Source organism: Brassica napus, chromosome C5 (genome assembly GCF_020379485.1).
Source record: "Brassica napus cultivar Da-Ae chromosome C5, Da-Ae, whole genome shotgun sequence".
NCBI lineage: Eukaryota > Viridiplantae > Streptophyta > Magnoliopsida > Brassicales > Brassicaceae > Brassica > Brassica napus.
Genome location: NC_063448.1, coordinates 39305122 through 39321386, shown reverse-complemented (window position 1 = coordinate 39321386; position 16265 = coordinate 39305122). Strand labels below are relative to the sequence as shown.

At 33.1% G+C, this 16265-nt stretch overlaps 2 protein-coding genes, 1 long non-coding RNA gene and 1 pseudogene across 3 annotated transcripts; all 4 read right to left on the bottom strand.

Annotated features, from left to right (window-relative positions):
• Positions 1-3514: 3514 nt before the first annotated feature.
• On the bottom strand, positions 3515-7513 carry LOC111206166 (receptor-like protein 53). The gene is made up of 2 exons (XM_022702542.2): positions 3880-7513; positions 3515-3780 (listed from the first exon to the last, which is right to left on the bottom strand). The coding sequence occupies exon 1, from the start codon at positions 6845-6847 to the stop codon at positions 3905-3907; it is 2943 nt and encodes a 980-aa protein (XP_022558263.1). The 5' UTR covers positions 6848-7513; the 3' UTR covers positions 3515-3780; positions 3880-3904.
• A 602-nt stretch (positions 7514-8115) lies between these two features.
• On the bottom strand, positions 8116-8710 carry LOC106391512 (60S ribosomal protein L27-3-like). Its single transcript, XM_013832179.3, has one exon. It carries the CDS (start codon positions 8646-8648, stop codon positions 8241-8243), a length of 408 nt encoding a protein of 135 aa, XP_013687633.2. The 5' UTR covers positions 8649-8710; the 3' UTR covers positions 8116-8240.
• A 1224-nt stretch (positions 8711-9934) lies between these two features.
• LOC125587249 lies at positions 9935-11556 on the bottom strand (annotated as a pseudogene).
• Positions 11557-12584: 1028 nt separating this feature from the next.
• Positions 12585-15618, bottom strand: LOC111206042. The gene is made up of 2 exons (XR_007323855.1): positions 13458-15618; positions 12585-13341 (listed from the first exon to the last, which is right to left on the bottom strand). It is a non-coding gene; the product is annotated as an uncharacterized LOC111206042 (long non-coding RNA).
• Positions 15619-16265: the final 647 nt, after the last annotated feature.

The window sequence follows — 16265 nt, the reverse complement described above, 5'->3', positions numbered from 1 at the left end:
AATAACTATGTTTACCTTTCACTTGATTTTGAATGATCACATTTGATGTTCCTTTCTTTTTTTTAACCGATTTTATTTATATTTTGGTTACAAAATAGGTACAAATCAAGTATTTTAAAATCGAAGAACCGATTTTACTTACTTTTTGGTTACAAAGTAGATATAAATCAGGTACATTAAACCAAAGAACCGATTGGGACCCGAACCCGGAAGTACATCGGGTTGTACCGGTTCTTTGAAGATTTACTAACCCCGAACCGAACCCGATAGAACCCGAACCGAATTTTCATATAATCCGAATGGGGCTGATTTTGATAAACCCGAAAAACCGAAATCCGATTGGACTAAACCGAAACCCGATTGGGACCCCGAATGCCCATGTCTATTCACAACAATAAAAAAATCTTAAAAATTATTTTTAGTTAAAATTTATCCATTTTTTTATTAAGCTAGGGGTTTCACGGATTTACGAAAGGATACATACTAATCCATAGTGAGAGGTGTAAGCGCAGATCATCGATAACCCTCTTTGGATATTCAAATGGGATAAATCAATAGCCCATATCTTGAACTATGTAAAATGTACGTAGTTTCGCATAGCAGGTGAATCAAAGATGAAACATGTTGGCATCTCAAACTTTTCCCCTTATTATTTGACCAGGAGGTCCAAACAATTTTACCAGTTTGTTTGGTAATGTTTTAGTTTTTAGCTTTAATTTTTCACTTCCATTTTATGGAGTATCATACTAAAGTTTTGAACTCAATAATGATTTAATATATAGTAGTATTTGAGAAGTCAATTTATTACATATCGCAGTCACGTTAATTCTTATGACGGTTAATTACAGAGATACCCTTAATGAATCAAATATATCGAATTGCCATTATTAAAATATCATTTTCATTTTCTTTTTTATTTGGTTTTCCTTTTTATTTATAGTTTTCAAATAACCTATATAATAAACAACATATATAAACTTTAAAAACGAAAATATAATTTATATATAATGTGATTCATGAAAAAGAAAGTTCACTAACTAATCTTGGTTTTAAAATAAAGAAATAATATTCCCTTTTGATATATAATCTTAAACAACATAATATATCTTTTATAAGTAATAGGTATTTTATTTAAATCAAAATATTTCTCAAATTATTAAAACAAGTAGTTTAAGTAACATAAATTGAGATATATTTAACGAACAAAAAATTATTTTCTTTTTTATTTAAGTTTATTTTTAATATTTTTTCTACATAACATATATAATAAAGAACACATTTTATATATAATTTAATTTCATAAAAGAATATTTTTTATATAAAAATAATATTGATACTAAGTAAAGAAATAATCTTTCTTTTAAAAACTTATCGGTAATATCTATATGCAACTTTACACCGATCATCAATTTATTATTTTTAATTTTATTTTTGCAAATCAACTTATATCACATTATTAAAAAATAGAAACATGTCTAAGATGAAGAACCAACCTATGACAATGAATACAAGTAATTCGATCCGGCTGAATTAGATTAAAAATAAATGTACTATAATTTGAAGGAATATATGTAACACAACATACCCACAAAATGAACAATTGGACTAATCCAATTTTTTTTAGACGACTTCCATGTAAGTCGTTTCATGTTACTTTGCAATTGAAAAATAAAATTAAAGTATTTTATTTTATCCGGACGACTTCCATGTAAGTCTTTCGGCATACGACTTACACGGAAGTCTTCTGTAATAACCAAGGTTTGATCAGAATCTCGGAATAAAATCATGGAAGACTTCCGTGTAAGTCGTCTACTGGAAGACTTACATAAAGTCGTCCAGATAAAATTAAATATTTAAGTTTTATTTTTCAATTTTAAAAGTAACCTGAAACGATTTACTTGGAAGTCGTCTAGTAAAAATAAATTTTTATTTTTTATTTTTCTGTTAGATGACTTCCGTGTAAGTCGTCTAGGAAAAGTTAAATTTCTAACACAATCCAGTCAAATGCAAAACTAACATGTTTATCCTAGACGACTTACCGGGAAGTCTTCTCTAGTTTTTTTTGAAAACAAAGAAAACCGGAAAATTTCCAGAGAAGTCGTCTCTAAAAGACACACATAAAGTCAATTCTGAAACTAATATATGCATTGACCAGAAGACTTCGTCGGAGAATACTTACACTGAAGTCTTCTGACGTACATATATGGGAAAAAAATTGATTTCATAGTTTTAACCAGTGAGATAACTTGTTTAGTTTCTCCAACCACACAATACTTCACCACCAAAGAAACCTACTTGTGAATGACCACGAATCATGAGCTTGAATGGTTATGTGAACTTTAAAAAAATTAGAATCAAAATCTTGGGTTTTTTTGATGAATATAGAGAGAAAGTGAAATAGATGTTGTTTTTGGTTCATAAGAAATAAGATAGAAGGAATCAAAATCAATTTTTAGGTGCATTAAAAGCTTCAAATTGGTTGTTCATGGTGGTTGGTGTATTGAAGGCAATGACAATATTGTAAATACTCGAAGAAGATGGAGATGAGAGAGTAAAAAACTTATTTTCTAAAAAAATAAATAAAATAATAAAGGCATTTTCGTAAATAATTCGAACTTTGGGGGTGAATAGGGCAAATAAAAATTCCAAAAAAGTCATGGATTAGTTTTGTGTTTGACTTTGAGTTTTGAGTCATATTTGCAAAAAACCATATTTTTAGTTTATAATTTTTAACATATAAGTTTCTATTGAAAAGGAAAATTAGTTATTTATAAGAAAATAATAGGGTTACTTTAAAAAAAAAAAATTAGGATTTATTTTGAAAAATAAATATTACTTATTTTATAATTAGTCTTTCTTATGATTTTTTTTATTAAATAAATTTTATACTCGTAGGATTTTATAATTCGTTTATGTTTAAGATTGTTTTTTTAAGTTACTATTTTTCTTTTATAATTATATTTCTTTAATATCTTTGAAAACGAAAATTAAATTAAACAAAATTACTTTCAAATACATTTTTACAAATTTTTTTTGTTTCTGATTTAAAATAAAAAATAAAAGTTTCTATCAAATATTTTTTGAATAGGATAATTATATATTTTTTATAAAAATAAACACATATCACAATCTTAATATATACATACAGCTTAATGTTACAGTTATGTTAATTTAAAACTTTTAAGAGATTATCATTTTCTCTTTCTAAAATCATAATAAAATAGATTTGTAAGATTCTCTTCGTCTTTTAATCTTAACAAAAAAAAATATTTTTTTTCTTCTTAGATTTTTAAAATTATTTTTGTTTAGGATTTTAAATATAAAAATTACTATCAAATATTTGCATTAGGGTATATTTTTTCTAGCTACCAAATGAGAATCTATTTGGGTATATTTTTCTAATTTTCCCATTTTACTTTTGTATAATATGATACTAAAGTTTTGAGGTAAAACGATTTTATTTATGTAGCTTTTAAAATAAAATTCTGTTGAATAGATCGCGTATGTATTTGCAATAGATCTTCATAAAAGGATATACGATTATCGGTTGCACAGAAAAACAAAAGGAAAAAAAAAAAAGAGAGTTGAAGTTTAATGGATAGATGGGCAAACTTTAAGAAGAAAAACAAATAAGAAAGAGGTTAAACGTCTTCGCTAATCTCTCATCCGTAAGCACTGGCCTAATTTATTCAAGCCCACTGTATTGGCCCAATTTCAAATGCACTTAACGATCCTCCTCCCCGACTCTTGTCCGCTCTTCAATTTCATGAGTGAGGGTATCTAATTAGCACAAACTCTTTGGTTAAATCGAAAAATTCAACTCTGCGAATGCATGGATCTGATCTAAAGGAAAAGCTGAGAAATGTTCGTGGAAAGTACCTCAGGATCCATAGCTAACGAGGAGTTACCCTGCGCCTTCTATGATCGTAACTTGAAGTGCCCAATGCTTAATCCAAGCACGATACCAGGTGCGAAACCTATGGCAGCTCAACACTTCTTCTTTATCATCCTCCTCTTGTTGTGTAAGCGGCGAATCATCATTCCCAACTCGACACTGATCAAGAGGAGGACCACAGAGTCCAACGTTATCTTCAAAACCCGAAGCGTTCTGCGTTTGAAACTGTGTGCTTGTCGGAATCACGCCCACGAGCTTGTTGTGTGACACCCTTATGGTAGATAGACTTGTCCACTGCCCGAGATCAGGAGGGATGTGGCCCGAGAGCTTGTTATGCGATAAGTCCAGTGACTCAAGCTGATTCAGATTCGCCAAAGATGAAGGTATGTTGCCCACGAAACCGTTGCTTGATAGATTTAGCACTATAACAGCTTTCACTTGACCAATAGATCCAGGGATGATGCCTTGTAGTCTGTTTCCTGAAATATCTATTGATGTGAAGATTGTAAGGATCATGGTGTATTCCATCTCTATTCCTTTGTTCATCAAAACAATTGAGTCATGGTAGTAGGGGCCTTGTCCAATGTACTCCAGTTGTGAACCATCTCTTTCCGAGTGCATAGCTTGCCAGTACATGAACAAGTCTGACGGTAAGGTTCCCGTGAAGTCATTGTGTGATATGTCGATGATTCTCAGCTGAGGATAGAAAGATGCCACCTTTGGATGGTATTGTAATGACCCATGAAACTCATTAGAGCGGAGAACCAGTATGTGTAGGTTTGGCAATGATTCCAACCAGAATGGGAAAGTGTCGTTGATTCTGTTGTGCTCCATGTTTAGAACCTCCAGAGAAGAGCAATCCAACAGAGATCTTGGAAGTTCCCCCACCAATTGGTTGTGACCAACATTGAGTGACCTTAGGATGCACTCGTTGGCAAATATGTCTGCTAGTTTTCCACTGAGGTGATTGTTAGCGAGGTTCAAAACTGAAAGAGACCTCCTGATGAGATTGTTGAGGCAATATGGAACAGATCCGCTGAAGTTGTTGTTTGATAAATCAACGATTCCTAGAGAGGTCATTTCACATATTGATCTGGGGATCTCTTTCGAGAAGTTGTTGTTGCTCAGATATAATGTCTTTATCGCCCTTCTTGAGAAGAGATCTTTTGGGAATTCTTTGAAACCGCTGATTGTGTTGTTGGAAAGATTAACATTAGTTGCTACTCTCCATAACCATGCGGGCACCTGACCTTTGATGTTGTTGTTAGAAAGATCTATGATAAAGATATATTGTAGAGATCTTATAAGCTCAGGAAACACTGTTATACCGCAGCCGGACAAGTACACATTTTCCAACTGCTGCGATGAAACGGTGGAAACTGAACTCGTGTTTTCTACTGCAACGTGGCTGCCTGAGAGATCCAAGATATACAACGACTTGAGAGGCAAGGATAAAACTGCATTCAAATCAATACTAGTGGTGGTATTTATGTGGGATAGAGTAAGTTGTTGGAGCGACTTGAGATGCCAGAAGATACCGATGTCAAGTGGGCCTCTGATGTTGAAATAGGAAAGATCAAGAGACACAAGGCTGACTAATTTGGATATGGATGTAGGGATTGCTCCTGTGAGATTGTTTTTTGAAAGATCTAAGCTTTGTAGCTTAGACATAGAAGATATATTCCCAATCTCAAGAGGGCCACTGAATTGGTTATCACCCAGATCAAGACTCACCAGAGAAGGAATGTTGAAGAAAGTAGAAGGGATTGTTCCAACGAAAGAGTTCGAGGCTGCGTGAAAGACATTCAAGTTGGAGAGTGAAGTGATGTTAAGAGGAAGCGTGCCTGTGAACTGATTGGAGGCAAGTTTCAAGACCGACAACTTTGTAAGATTGAATAGCGCAGTGGGAATTTTGCCGCTAAGCTTGTTATTAACCAGGAATAGATCGGTCATTCGGTTCAGATTCTGGAATGAAGATGGGACTTCACCAGCAAGGTTATTATAACCAAGGTCAAGAATGTTGAGATGAGAAAGGTTTCCAATTGAAAACGGAATCTTCCCTGTGAATTTGCAGTTGAAACATGTCAAAACCTTCAAGTGTTTGAGGTTGCTGACAGAGTCTGGTATGCTACCTGAAAGAGATGTATCAGTGACGTCCAAATATACAAGAGAGTTATTTGCATCGAATTCTGGGAGAGAGGATTCTAGATTTGGATTGACACTCAAATCAATGGATCGAATAGTAGGACTCAGCCGTGGAAATTTACCAAATAAGTTGCAATCATGAAGGCGGATTGATCTTAGAGAGGTCAGGTTTGACATCATCACCTGAGGAATTTCTGAGGAAAGGTTTACATGGCTCAGATCAAGTTGTCTAAGGTTTGTTAAGTTCTGTGCAAGTTGAGAAAGAAATGGTTTTCCAGGGGATGAGAGAGTCTGAGGATACATAAAAATAGAAGAAAGATCGAGGGAGACCAACTTGGTTAGGTGAAGAATCTCTGTTGGAATTTTACCAGAAAATGAAGTGTAGGAAAGGTCAAGTCTTTGTAAGCCCATGAGTTCATTGATCCTAGTTGGGATTGAAGAGGCATTGAAATCATTGTAAGCAAGGTTCAGACTCCGGAGATATTGCAGTCTGAAAAGACTGCTGTTGGGTTTGAAATGGCCATGGAGGCAGCTGGAACTAAGGTCTAACCCAATCACCACACCTGAGTTAGCATCACATGTGATACCGTCCCAATAACAACAATCGGTATTGTTTTCCCATGATTTTCTTTTGGGAGAAGAGGTGACACAGAACGAGGTCCAAGCACCCTGAATTCCCTCATCATTAAACTCACTCTTGAACTCGAGAAGTGCGTCCCTTTGGTCTGGACGACACAGTGTAAGAGAAGCATAAGTGTATGAAGAACTTGAAATATAAAAGAAGAGAAGAAAGATGGTTCCTATCATCCTTTCGTTTTTTTTTGCTTGTGCGTTTTAATTGTGGTAAGTGGTGATATTGTTCTGTGACCTTGATCCCTACATATATATATATTAGTGACATGACATTGTTCATTTAGTAGTATGAACATATTCAGCAGCTGTTGATGACATTTTATTCAAAAAGAGGTTTTGATTGTCGTTAGAAACATTCAAAAGTTTCTTGGCTTCTATTCTATAAAAAGCCAAAGCGGTATTAACTTTAAGTGTTCAATACAAATGTTTCCATACGAGTATGCAGTGAAAGAACCATATCCTAAGTCATAGATGTTGACGAGGGCGTTTGTTAAGATGCAATGTCTTATGGAAGAGAAAAGAAACTCGTGTTTTGTTCTTCTTTCATATGATTAGCGGAAGAGACGATGGTAGCCTCTCTAGAGTTGGATGTGATTGACATAACGTCTTACGTCAATGACTAATTTGGTCTTTAGTTTGCCTCTAATTCATCATGAAACGTGCTCCTCATGTTTTTGTTTCTTGTGTTTTTTTTTTTTTTCTGTTGTTATACAGTATATGGAGTGACAACTTGAGCATGTTTTCATAGACTCGGTGACAGATATTCCAATTGCAATACCTTTGTAACGCTCATAAACCAGTTTAAAATTTTACTGTATAAAATAGCCTATACATTCATACTCCTGCGTGTTTAATAAATGCGTATCCAGATGGTTAGAACTTTGAACATTTCAAACATTGTCACTATGGTAGAAATACCAGATTGTAACCATTACACAGCACAGAGATGAACAAACGCAAAGAACAAGGCAATTTGTTTGGTTTATTTCCACCATGGAAGCCAACAAGTCAAACAATATCATTATCATCAGAGAGATGGGAAAAGCTTTAACAGATTCTCAAGAAATAGAGAGAAGCAGCCAACACATCAAAGCAAGCCAACAAAACAAGATTGACAAAAACAAGATTGAGAAAACAGTAAGTGGAAGCAAGAGCATCCAGTTTCTGAAGAGGGGGCTCTATCCTGAGATAATCTCCTAAGCGTGTTTATGGCACATCAAACTAGCGTTTTATGGAGATGCCTAAGGCGTTTTGCTCATCGCCATGGCTCCAAAAAGGACGAGCCTTTTAAAACCAAGCTGACACCAAAAATTGATGATCATACAAAAAACGAATCCCATTTCAATAAAAATCAATCCAACGTTGTAAAACCGGAACCAGATTTGATCAAACCAGTGACAATATACTAATAAACGCACCAATATAGCAAAAATGATCATAACTAAAAATGAAAAAACCTCTAAGAATTAAACTGCAAACCAAACGGTCTTAAACCAATCCAAAACATGGTTCCACATTCATTCTCGAAATTACATAAGCATATTGTAAATTCCATTACAAAAAGATCTCAGAACCTAAGCTTGGTAAAGAACCACCTGTTTTTTCCAGTCTTGAACCTCTCCTCGAGCTTAGCCTTAGCCTCCTTGAGAGCCGCCACCTTCTTGTCCTTCGAAGCCAGAGCTTCCACAGTCGCAACCTCCTTCAGATCCACGTCCAATGTGTAACGAGTAGGCATCAGATGCTGGTAGTTCACGACCTTTATGAAGCACTTGACTCGAGATTTCTTCGCCGTCTTCTTGGCTGAGTCCTTGCGGATGACCTTGCTCGGATACTTCTTCAGTCCCGCGACGAGGCAGTGTCCGTAAGGACGCTCACGGTTTCCGTCGTCGAAGGAGCGGATGATCACTGCCTTCTTGCCGGCGTAACGGCCTTGGAGGAGGATCACAGCTTTGTTCTGCTTCAGGAACTTAACCATGGCTGCTGCTCTCTTCCGGCGAAAAGGGTTTAGTTGCAGAGACAACCAACGGAGAAATGTCTAGGTTTTCGGCATTTATATGTGTCCTACGGAAAACCCTAAAGGCGGCCCATATAAAATGGGCTTGGCTATAGAAATCCATACAAAACATCACAACAAAACACAAGTCTTGTCTTGTAAAATGAAGGTCCAAAGTCTTCCCCTTTTTTTTTTTTAGCAAAAGAAAGTTACTTTTTTACAGTAAAACAGAACCATTTTTTTATCTTACAATATGATTTCTCTATATAAAGTTCTTATATGCACTAGTGGTATTCCGGCGCTACGCGCCGGGTTCGTATATTTTTTTTCTTAAATAAATTTACAATTAGAATCTTAATAGTAAACAAAATATGTCAGATGTCAGGGAAGTTCCACAAACATGTAAATAAGATTTCGATAGAGAACACTACCCCCACCAAAAAACTACAAAGCTCGCATTAACAACCAAATGAAAACAAAAAAAAAGGAGAAAAAAACAAATCGATCTTACAAAAAAAAATGTAAATTGTATCACAAAATTAAATGATACAAACTTCTATCATTTATTTTTAAATGATACAAAAGATAGATCCACCAAGATCGTACTTAGTCTGCCAAATATAACTTAATAGATGGTCTCTCTAGGATAACAAAAAAAAAAGTTAATTACGATATGGTAAGGTTAATACTGGAGTCTAAAGCCATGAACCTGCTGCTGTTTTTAAAATGTGTGGGATTGGTAGTGTTTCGGTTAGAAGTATTGGGTTAAGTTCGGGTATTGATCGGCTGTATTTCATAGTCCCGTTAACAGTGTTGTGTTTTAAGTTTTTTAAAGTGTCATTCACTTGGCTTTGCCAATTGTGGGTGACCCTTTTTGTAGTGGAAAACTATGTTGTTAGTTTTTTGGTCTCTTATGCTCTAGTGGTTTGATAAATAACTTGTCTGTCAAGTAATATGTGAACCTTTAACTTATTTTGTTTCAGCGAATTGATGTATAATATCATATTTCTTTGACTGTTTTGAAGCATTTTACAGTGGATGTGCAAGATCACGTCATCCCATCTGCTAAGCTGATTGTAAACCGGACTGCTTCTGAAGACTATAAGGAAGCTCATGGGATACACCAGTGGCGGAGAGACGACCAAGAGTTGGTTTCCAACATTTATTTGTTCAAATAGCTCACAAAGGTTGATTTGTTTTCTTTCTTTTCTCAATTACAATGCCCTTTATTTTCTGATTGAAATTTTGTGAATGAAGTTACAAAAACATACAGAAAATATATTTTTGCATTGAACTTTTAAGAAAAAGAAATATATATATAGCCTTCGAAATCATTTTTACTCATATATCTTCTACAACTTCAAAAACCAACTACCAAAAGAAAACCAAACTCCTAAGAAAAGAGTGAGCAAATTTGGTGGAGAAAACGGACAAAAAAACCCATCCAAAGTAAAGTAAGCAGCTTGCTGCTGCACTCAGCATGCGATTCAGCATGTGCTCGCAACTTCTGCAACACTGTTTTGTGATATCTCTTCAGCCACTTCTGCTATCACACTGGTTTCCTTAGATTTGTCTTTTGGTGTTGCCTTTTTGTCACTGGCAGTAAAAGATTGCTGAAAGATAAACAATCTCCATCAGATATTTATCTAGATAAGAGCACCACACTATGAGTTTTGTTGTTTTTACCTGTCTTTTATACAGTTGGTGTTTCTTTTTCCCAGTCTTTGATTATATTTTCACAATTCTCATAGAAGACAAAATCATTGAGTATGCATGTCTTGCTCACATGTTCCTTAAAAAAAATGATTACTTTGACTCCTTGCTCTATCTTTACCTGCCCATTTCAAAATCCACAGAAACTAAAATTTAATTTTTTTTCACATGACAGAGGGAGAAACTAAGAAAGGAAACCAGAAGACTCTCTAACCTCCTGTGTATCATGGCTATTAGTAACAGGCTTGTTCTCATCATTCTCAAGCGTAATATGCCTCAAGGAACTATTCAGGATATCTTTAACGATGTGACACTTAACAGGGAAGCAACCAACCCACTTGTCCTGCTGCCAGCACTCCGCCATCTGGTTCTAATCAACTGGTCATACCATCTCCGCTAAACCAACAAACTGCCCACTTGTGTTTACCTGTTACAAAAAAAATCATTTCATTTATATCCAAATCGGAACCAAATCAAAACAACCAAACTTTTGCCATATTTCACTTACAGAGAAGATGAGAAAAACAGGACAGGAGGACTTGTCTCCAGCTGCTTCGTTATACGCAGCGTTAAGCTTCTTGTTGCCATTAGAGGTACTGGACCACACATTATATTTGATGCTTTTGTGAATATCATCTTCGCTATACGATTTGATCACAAAGAGCTTTGCGTTGGTGTAGGTATTAGAGAAAAAATCTTTCTTGTTGTATTCCTTTAAAAAAGTACTCACCCGTTACACTTTAAGCACAAAGCCTTCCTAGAAAGCGAGAGCTTCTTCGTTGTCTCGAGATAAAGATCCTCAAGGGAAACCTTCAGAGGGTGAACAACATCTTCACCACGCCTCTGCCTCTTTCCACGGCTGCTGCCACCTAATCAAAACCAAAAAATCAAACCTTTATCATCTATTCAAAAGTCAAAAACTCTTCTCAGATTGGGAGATGAGAGACTAACCTCCGAAAGGGTGTCCACCACCACCACCAAAGAAAGAGGAGAAGATATCAAAGGGGTCATGACCACCGCCTCCACCACCAATTCCTTCCTTGAGCGCATCCTCACCGTACAGATCATAGATCTCACGCTTCTCCGCTTCGCTGAGAACCTCATAAGCCTGAGCTAGCTCCTTGAATTGCACAGAGACGAAACCAGTTGACCTAAAGCTCGCGAATTTCAGATCTAATTACGAAGTTCTAATCGATCGGACAAATCCAAAGAGGGAAAAAAGAGGGAGATGGAATGAAATCATTAAGAACGTATTGATTGTGTAGAATTGGCTCGATTACTACTCGGTTTCTTTACTCTTCAATTGGAGAAGACGAACTGGCAGAGGTGAAGCGAAGCGTCATCCTTCGACGTGTTTCTTTGTGTGTTTTGTGTCCAGTTGGGCCAATTTAAAAAACAATTGTGAGGCCCATCTGACGTGGACAATTAACTGATTCTGATTGGACGAATATTTTTGAGGACGTGGCGTTCTCTAGACACAGAATATGCTGCTTTTAGTATTGTGATTTGAATATGACATTGGTTGTACATGTTTTTTTTTTTTTTTTGGAATAGTTTTGTGATTAAGATAAGTGGTCGATACTTTTGACCGATTTGTATCAGGGCTGAAAGAAAATAATATTAAATACTGAAGACCTGATAATGAAGGGTATTCAGAGGTCAAGACGGCGACATTCGTGGTAAAAAAAACGGCTGCCAGCTATCAATCAATTGGACGAAAGGTTTCTCTAACGTAATTTTCGACAACCATGTAGAATAACGTCAAACAATTCGATAACTGTAGATCAATCAACTGACATTTTCACGAATTAGTCATTGTATATTATTTATGCATGTTTTAGAACTTAATCTCTACGTATTACAACAAGTAGCATGCTGCATGCATAGTTCTAAACAAGTAGATATGAAATAATATGAAAAATAAATATATTACTTTCGTTGGAAAATATCCTCTTACTTTGCTACTGCGTTTTCATGCGTAATAAAGATACATTTTTTTTTTTAATAAAGATACATTTTCCCACTATGTTTTTCTTTTATTTTTTAATAAAGATAATTTTCGAAAAAAAAAACATTTTCAAAACCTAACTATTCTATTTGGGTTAGCCAGCCACAATCCTCGTCTTGGTCATTCAAAATTGCGTGAGGAACCGAATCACATCCGTTTGGTATTAGTTCGATAAACCTAACTCGATCACTTTAATATATAGCATGATCTTTTATATTGCGAAACATAACTAAAACAACCATCGGCAGAGTTTATTCCACATATAAAGAGTAATTAAGTAACACAACAAATCATCAAATATATTTTATTACAGCAATAATCTGCATAAAATCTTTAACTCCGAAGTCTCAGAAGCATGCGTCCAGGACACAACAGCAGCATATGGCAGCTGTGCTGCCAATAGACAAGACCAGCTTAGCTTAACTTGTAAGCCTTTTTGTTTCTTTGCGATTATTATGCTGAGAATATGAGAGGTTGAAATAACTAAAATATGAACACACTTTTTTTAGAAAAAAAATAAGCTGAATTATATATTTTTAAAAAAAAATTCTGGTGATTTAAAAAAAAAAAATCCAGCAAAATAGAGAAACACATAAATTTTACAAAACAGACCATAAAGAAACAAAAGACTTTTTCCCAAAAATAAAAAAATAAACAAAAGACTTGCGTACTGTATAAATATTTTCCAAAAGATTAACGTATGACTAGAAGCACTTATTAGTCTACAGAATAAAATTCAATGGGTTTTGTTAAAATTATAAATATATGAAGAACGTTTTCTGAAATTAATTATACGAATCAAGATAAATGTGTACCATCCTTTCCAAAACCCATCACCCTTGGACTTCGTCTCCACTGACGATACCCGAGGATCACCAACCACCGCATCTCTGGTCGGATAACCAATCGGCGGTGGACTTGTGTACGGCCCCTGTGAAGGTTTTTCCGCTACGGCTAAAAATGATGATTAGGTTATACAACGAATTGGTGGTGATGGAATAACGGTTGGGTATACGGATATCGATTGATCTTGGATTAAAAAGAATTAACTGAAGAATTGGGAAGATTACCTGAAGATTGATTCATTCTAACTCAATGATAAATGGGGAGCTGAGGATTACGAAGAGGAGAGAGTGTTGTGGGTTTAATTTAAAGGAGACGAATATTAAGAAGTTCTATGAAAAACATACTTGTCAAGGGTTGGTGGTGTATATATAAATAGCTAGAGGTTATGAAGTGCCGGACAAAAAAAGCAGGTATATAGACTTGTTAAGACTATTGACTGCTTGAATTCGATTTTAAGTATTATATAATCTTCTTCCTTTTTTGCTCAGATATTGTATTATCTCCTTTTCTAAAATAACTATTATATAATCTTCTTCCTTTTTTGCTCAAATATTATATAATCTCCTTTTTTAAATTAAGTATTGTATCATCTTACAATATTTTAATAATATTGATACAATGCACTCCATGTAGTATATTCTGAAGGGTTTACAAAGTTTTTAAGATAAATCAAACTATAGTTACTTTCGTTGATGAGTAATGTTTATATCATCAATTAAAACTAGATTTTGATCAGCTCTTTAAAAGTGCGAAAAACTTTTATTTAAACAAATGTATATTTTAAGTTAACATTTACATTAAATATTTGAGTATGCAGTAATTAATTGACCAATTCTGTAATTTGATGTTTCAAATTATTTTTTTAGCCTTTTTGACGTGAATTTGTAATTATTATAGCTTAATAACTTTTGTTTTTAATAATTATTTTTTTAAGTAAATAATATATAGTAGTTAATAATGAAAACAAAGTTTAAAAATGGAACCCAATTTTATTAAGGCATAATATGTCCACGCTTTGTACTGAATATATATATATATTCCAAATATGACTAAGCTATTAAAAACGAAGTTCAATCAATTAAATGCAGTAAATAAACGAGAAAATCTGGTTAATTTTAATTATTAATGAAAATTTTAAACAGTAATGGCATATCGTTATAAATAATTCTAAAAACTATGGGCAGAATTCTAGTAGAGATTCTGATTTAATAGTATAGACTAGATGATAATTACCCGCGCGCATGTGAAGGGTGAGTTTTTTATACTAATATTTGTTCATTAATAGTATAGACTAGATGATAACATTTTGCAACACTATAATCTTTATCGATTGCAAAATGACAAATACAAATGTTGGTCTCTTAAATGTATGGTCGTTGTTGAAGAGTTAATGAATGACAACTCATTTTAATTATTTTTAAGACTTCATATGCACAAAAAAAAATTAATTTTTGCGGCTGGCACAAATCACAAAAACAAGATAGACAACATCGATTGTAAAATAAAGAAATGAGATTAGGTTTTCTGCTCTCGATTTGTTTACTATTGACTCTACATAAGTGATTTCATTTTCTACATCTATAAAATTGTGCTTTTATTCTCGTTTCTGTTTCACTAATATGAGTTTTTTTTCTTTTTTAACTTCTTAAGTGAATTCGCTGAATTACATAAGTGTCAATTTTTTGTACTAGTTCTTCGCAATTATTAATCAATTTGGTGTTAAAAAAAAACTTCTTATGTGAATTCAGTGAATTACATAAGTGTCAATTAAAAAAGATAGACATCTGTAAAAAATAGTTCTACTCCAGATACATATCTAAGAATCAAAATTTTGAAGAAAATCATTGGCACTCTATTCACAGGTTAGTGTTCAAATCTAATATATCAAGTTGTTATAGAATATAACTATAGACTCGAAATATAAATGCATATCTAGTATATATTTATCAGTTCGGTCTAAAAATCATCTAATTCGAGAACAGCAAAACTAATTACTTATTTTATTAATAAAACTTATTTTATTAACTTATTTTACTTATCTAATTCTAAAACAACAAAAAAATATATATAATACTTTACCATTATAGTATATGTAAAATGTGTATAAAGTAAGAACTGTGTAATTTATTAAATGATAAACCAGAAATTTATAATAAATAGTCTAAATCTCTCATTTTTACAATTGTATTAGCTAGATAGAGTATTAGGAAAAAAAATATTAGATGAATGATCAAATCTCTCATTCTCGAACAGACTCAAAATGAGGTAATTGAAATCTTGTCATGATATTTCATTAAAAGATTTTTAAGAATAAAAATCAAGACTAAAATATTTAATCTGAATGAAATATTATATATATAGTGCTTCCAATATTAAAATTCATTTCGATTTGAAGAAGTGTATTTCTTAGATTTTCAGTATCAAATAATGTATTAGAAACCACCTATTTAAAAAATAATTTATATACATACAAATATATATATTAGAGTAAGAACATAAATTAAGACCAATACATTTTGTTTATTTACAATCAAAACTTTGTATGGTATATAATTAAACTTTAGTGACATTGACATATATATACATATATATATAGTATATTAGATGAATGATCAAATCTCTCATTCTTCGAACAGACTCAAAATAAGGTGATTGAAATCTTGTCATTGACATTTTCTACTCATATGATTTTATTAACATTTTTATATCTGCTGTAACAAAAATTTAAATTTTTAATCACAAAACTTTTAATGTGAGATTTATCAGTACAAATTTCAAAATTAAAATATTAAGATCTCAATAATTTTTCAATGCAAATTTTGAAATTAACTTATTTTCATATTTTTATATAGTATATAATTAAATTTAAATAATGTTAATGTGTATATATATAATATAAATATCTATTAACGAGACTTTATATTCATACGATTTATGATCATTTGTATCTTTTTTGAACAAAAAAAAAGTTAAACCATTAATCACAAAATTTTCAATGTGACACTTTTACCTTTTTTAGTAATTTATAGTCG

Coding starts and splice junctions, on each gene's coding strand:
- LOC111206166 (XM_022702542.2), bottom strand. CDS start 6,847: ATGATAGGAACCATCTTTCTTCTCTTCTTTTATATTTCAAGTTCTTCA.
- LOC106391512 (XM_013832179.3), bottom strand. CDS start 8,648: ATGGTTAAGTTCCTGAAGCAGAACAAAGCTGTGATCCTCCTCCAAGGC.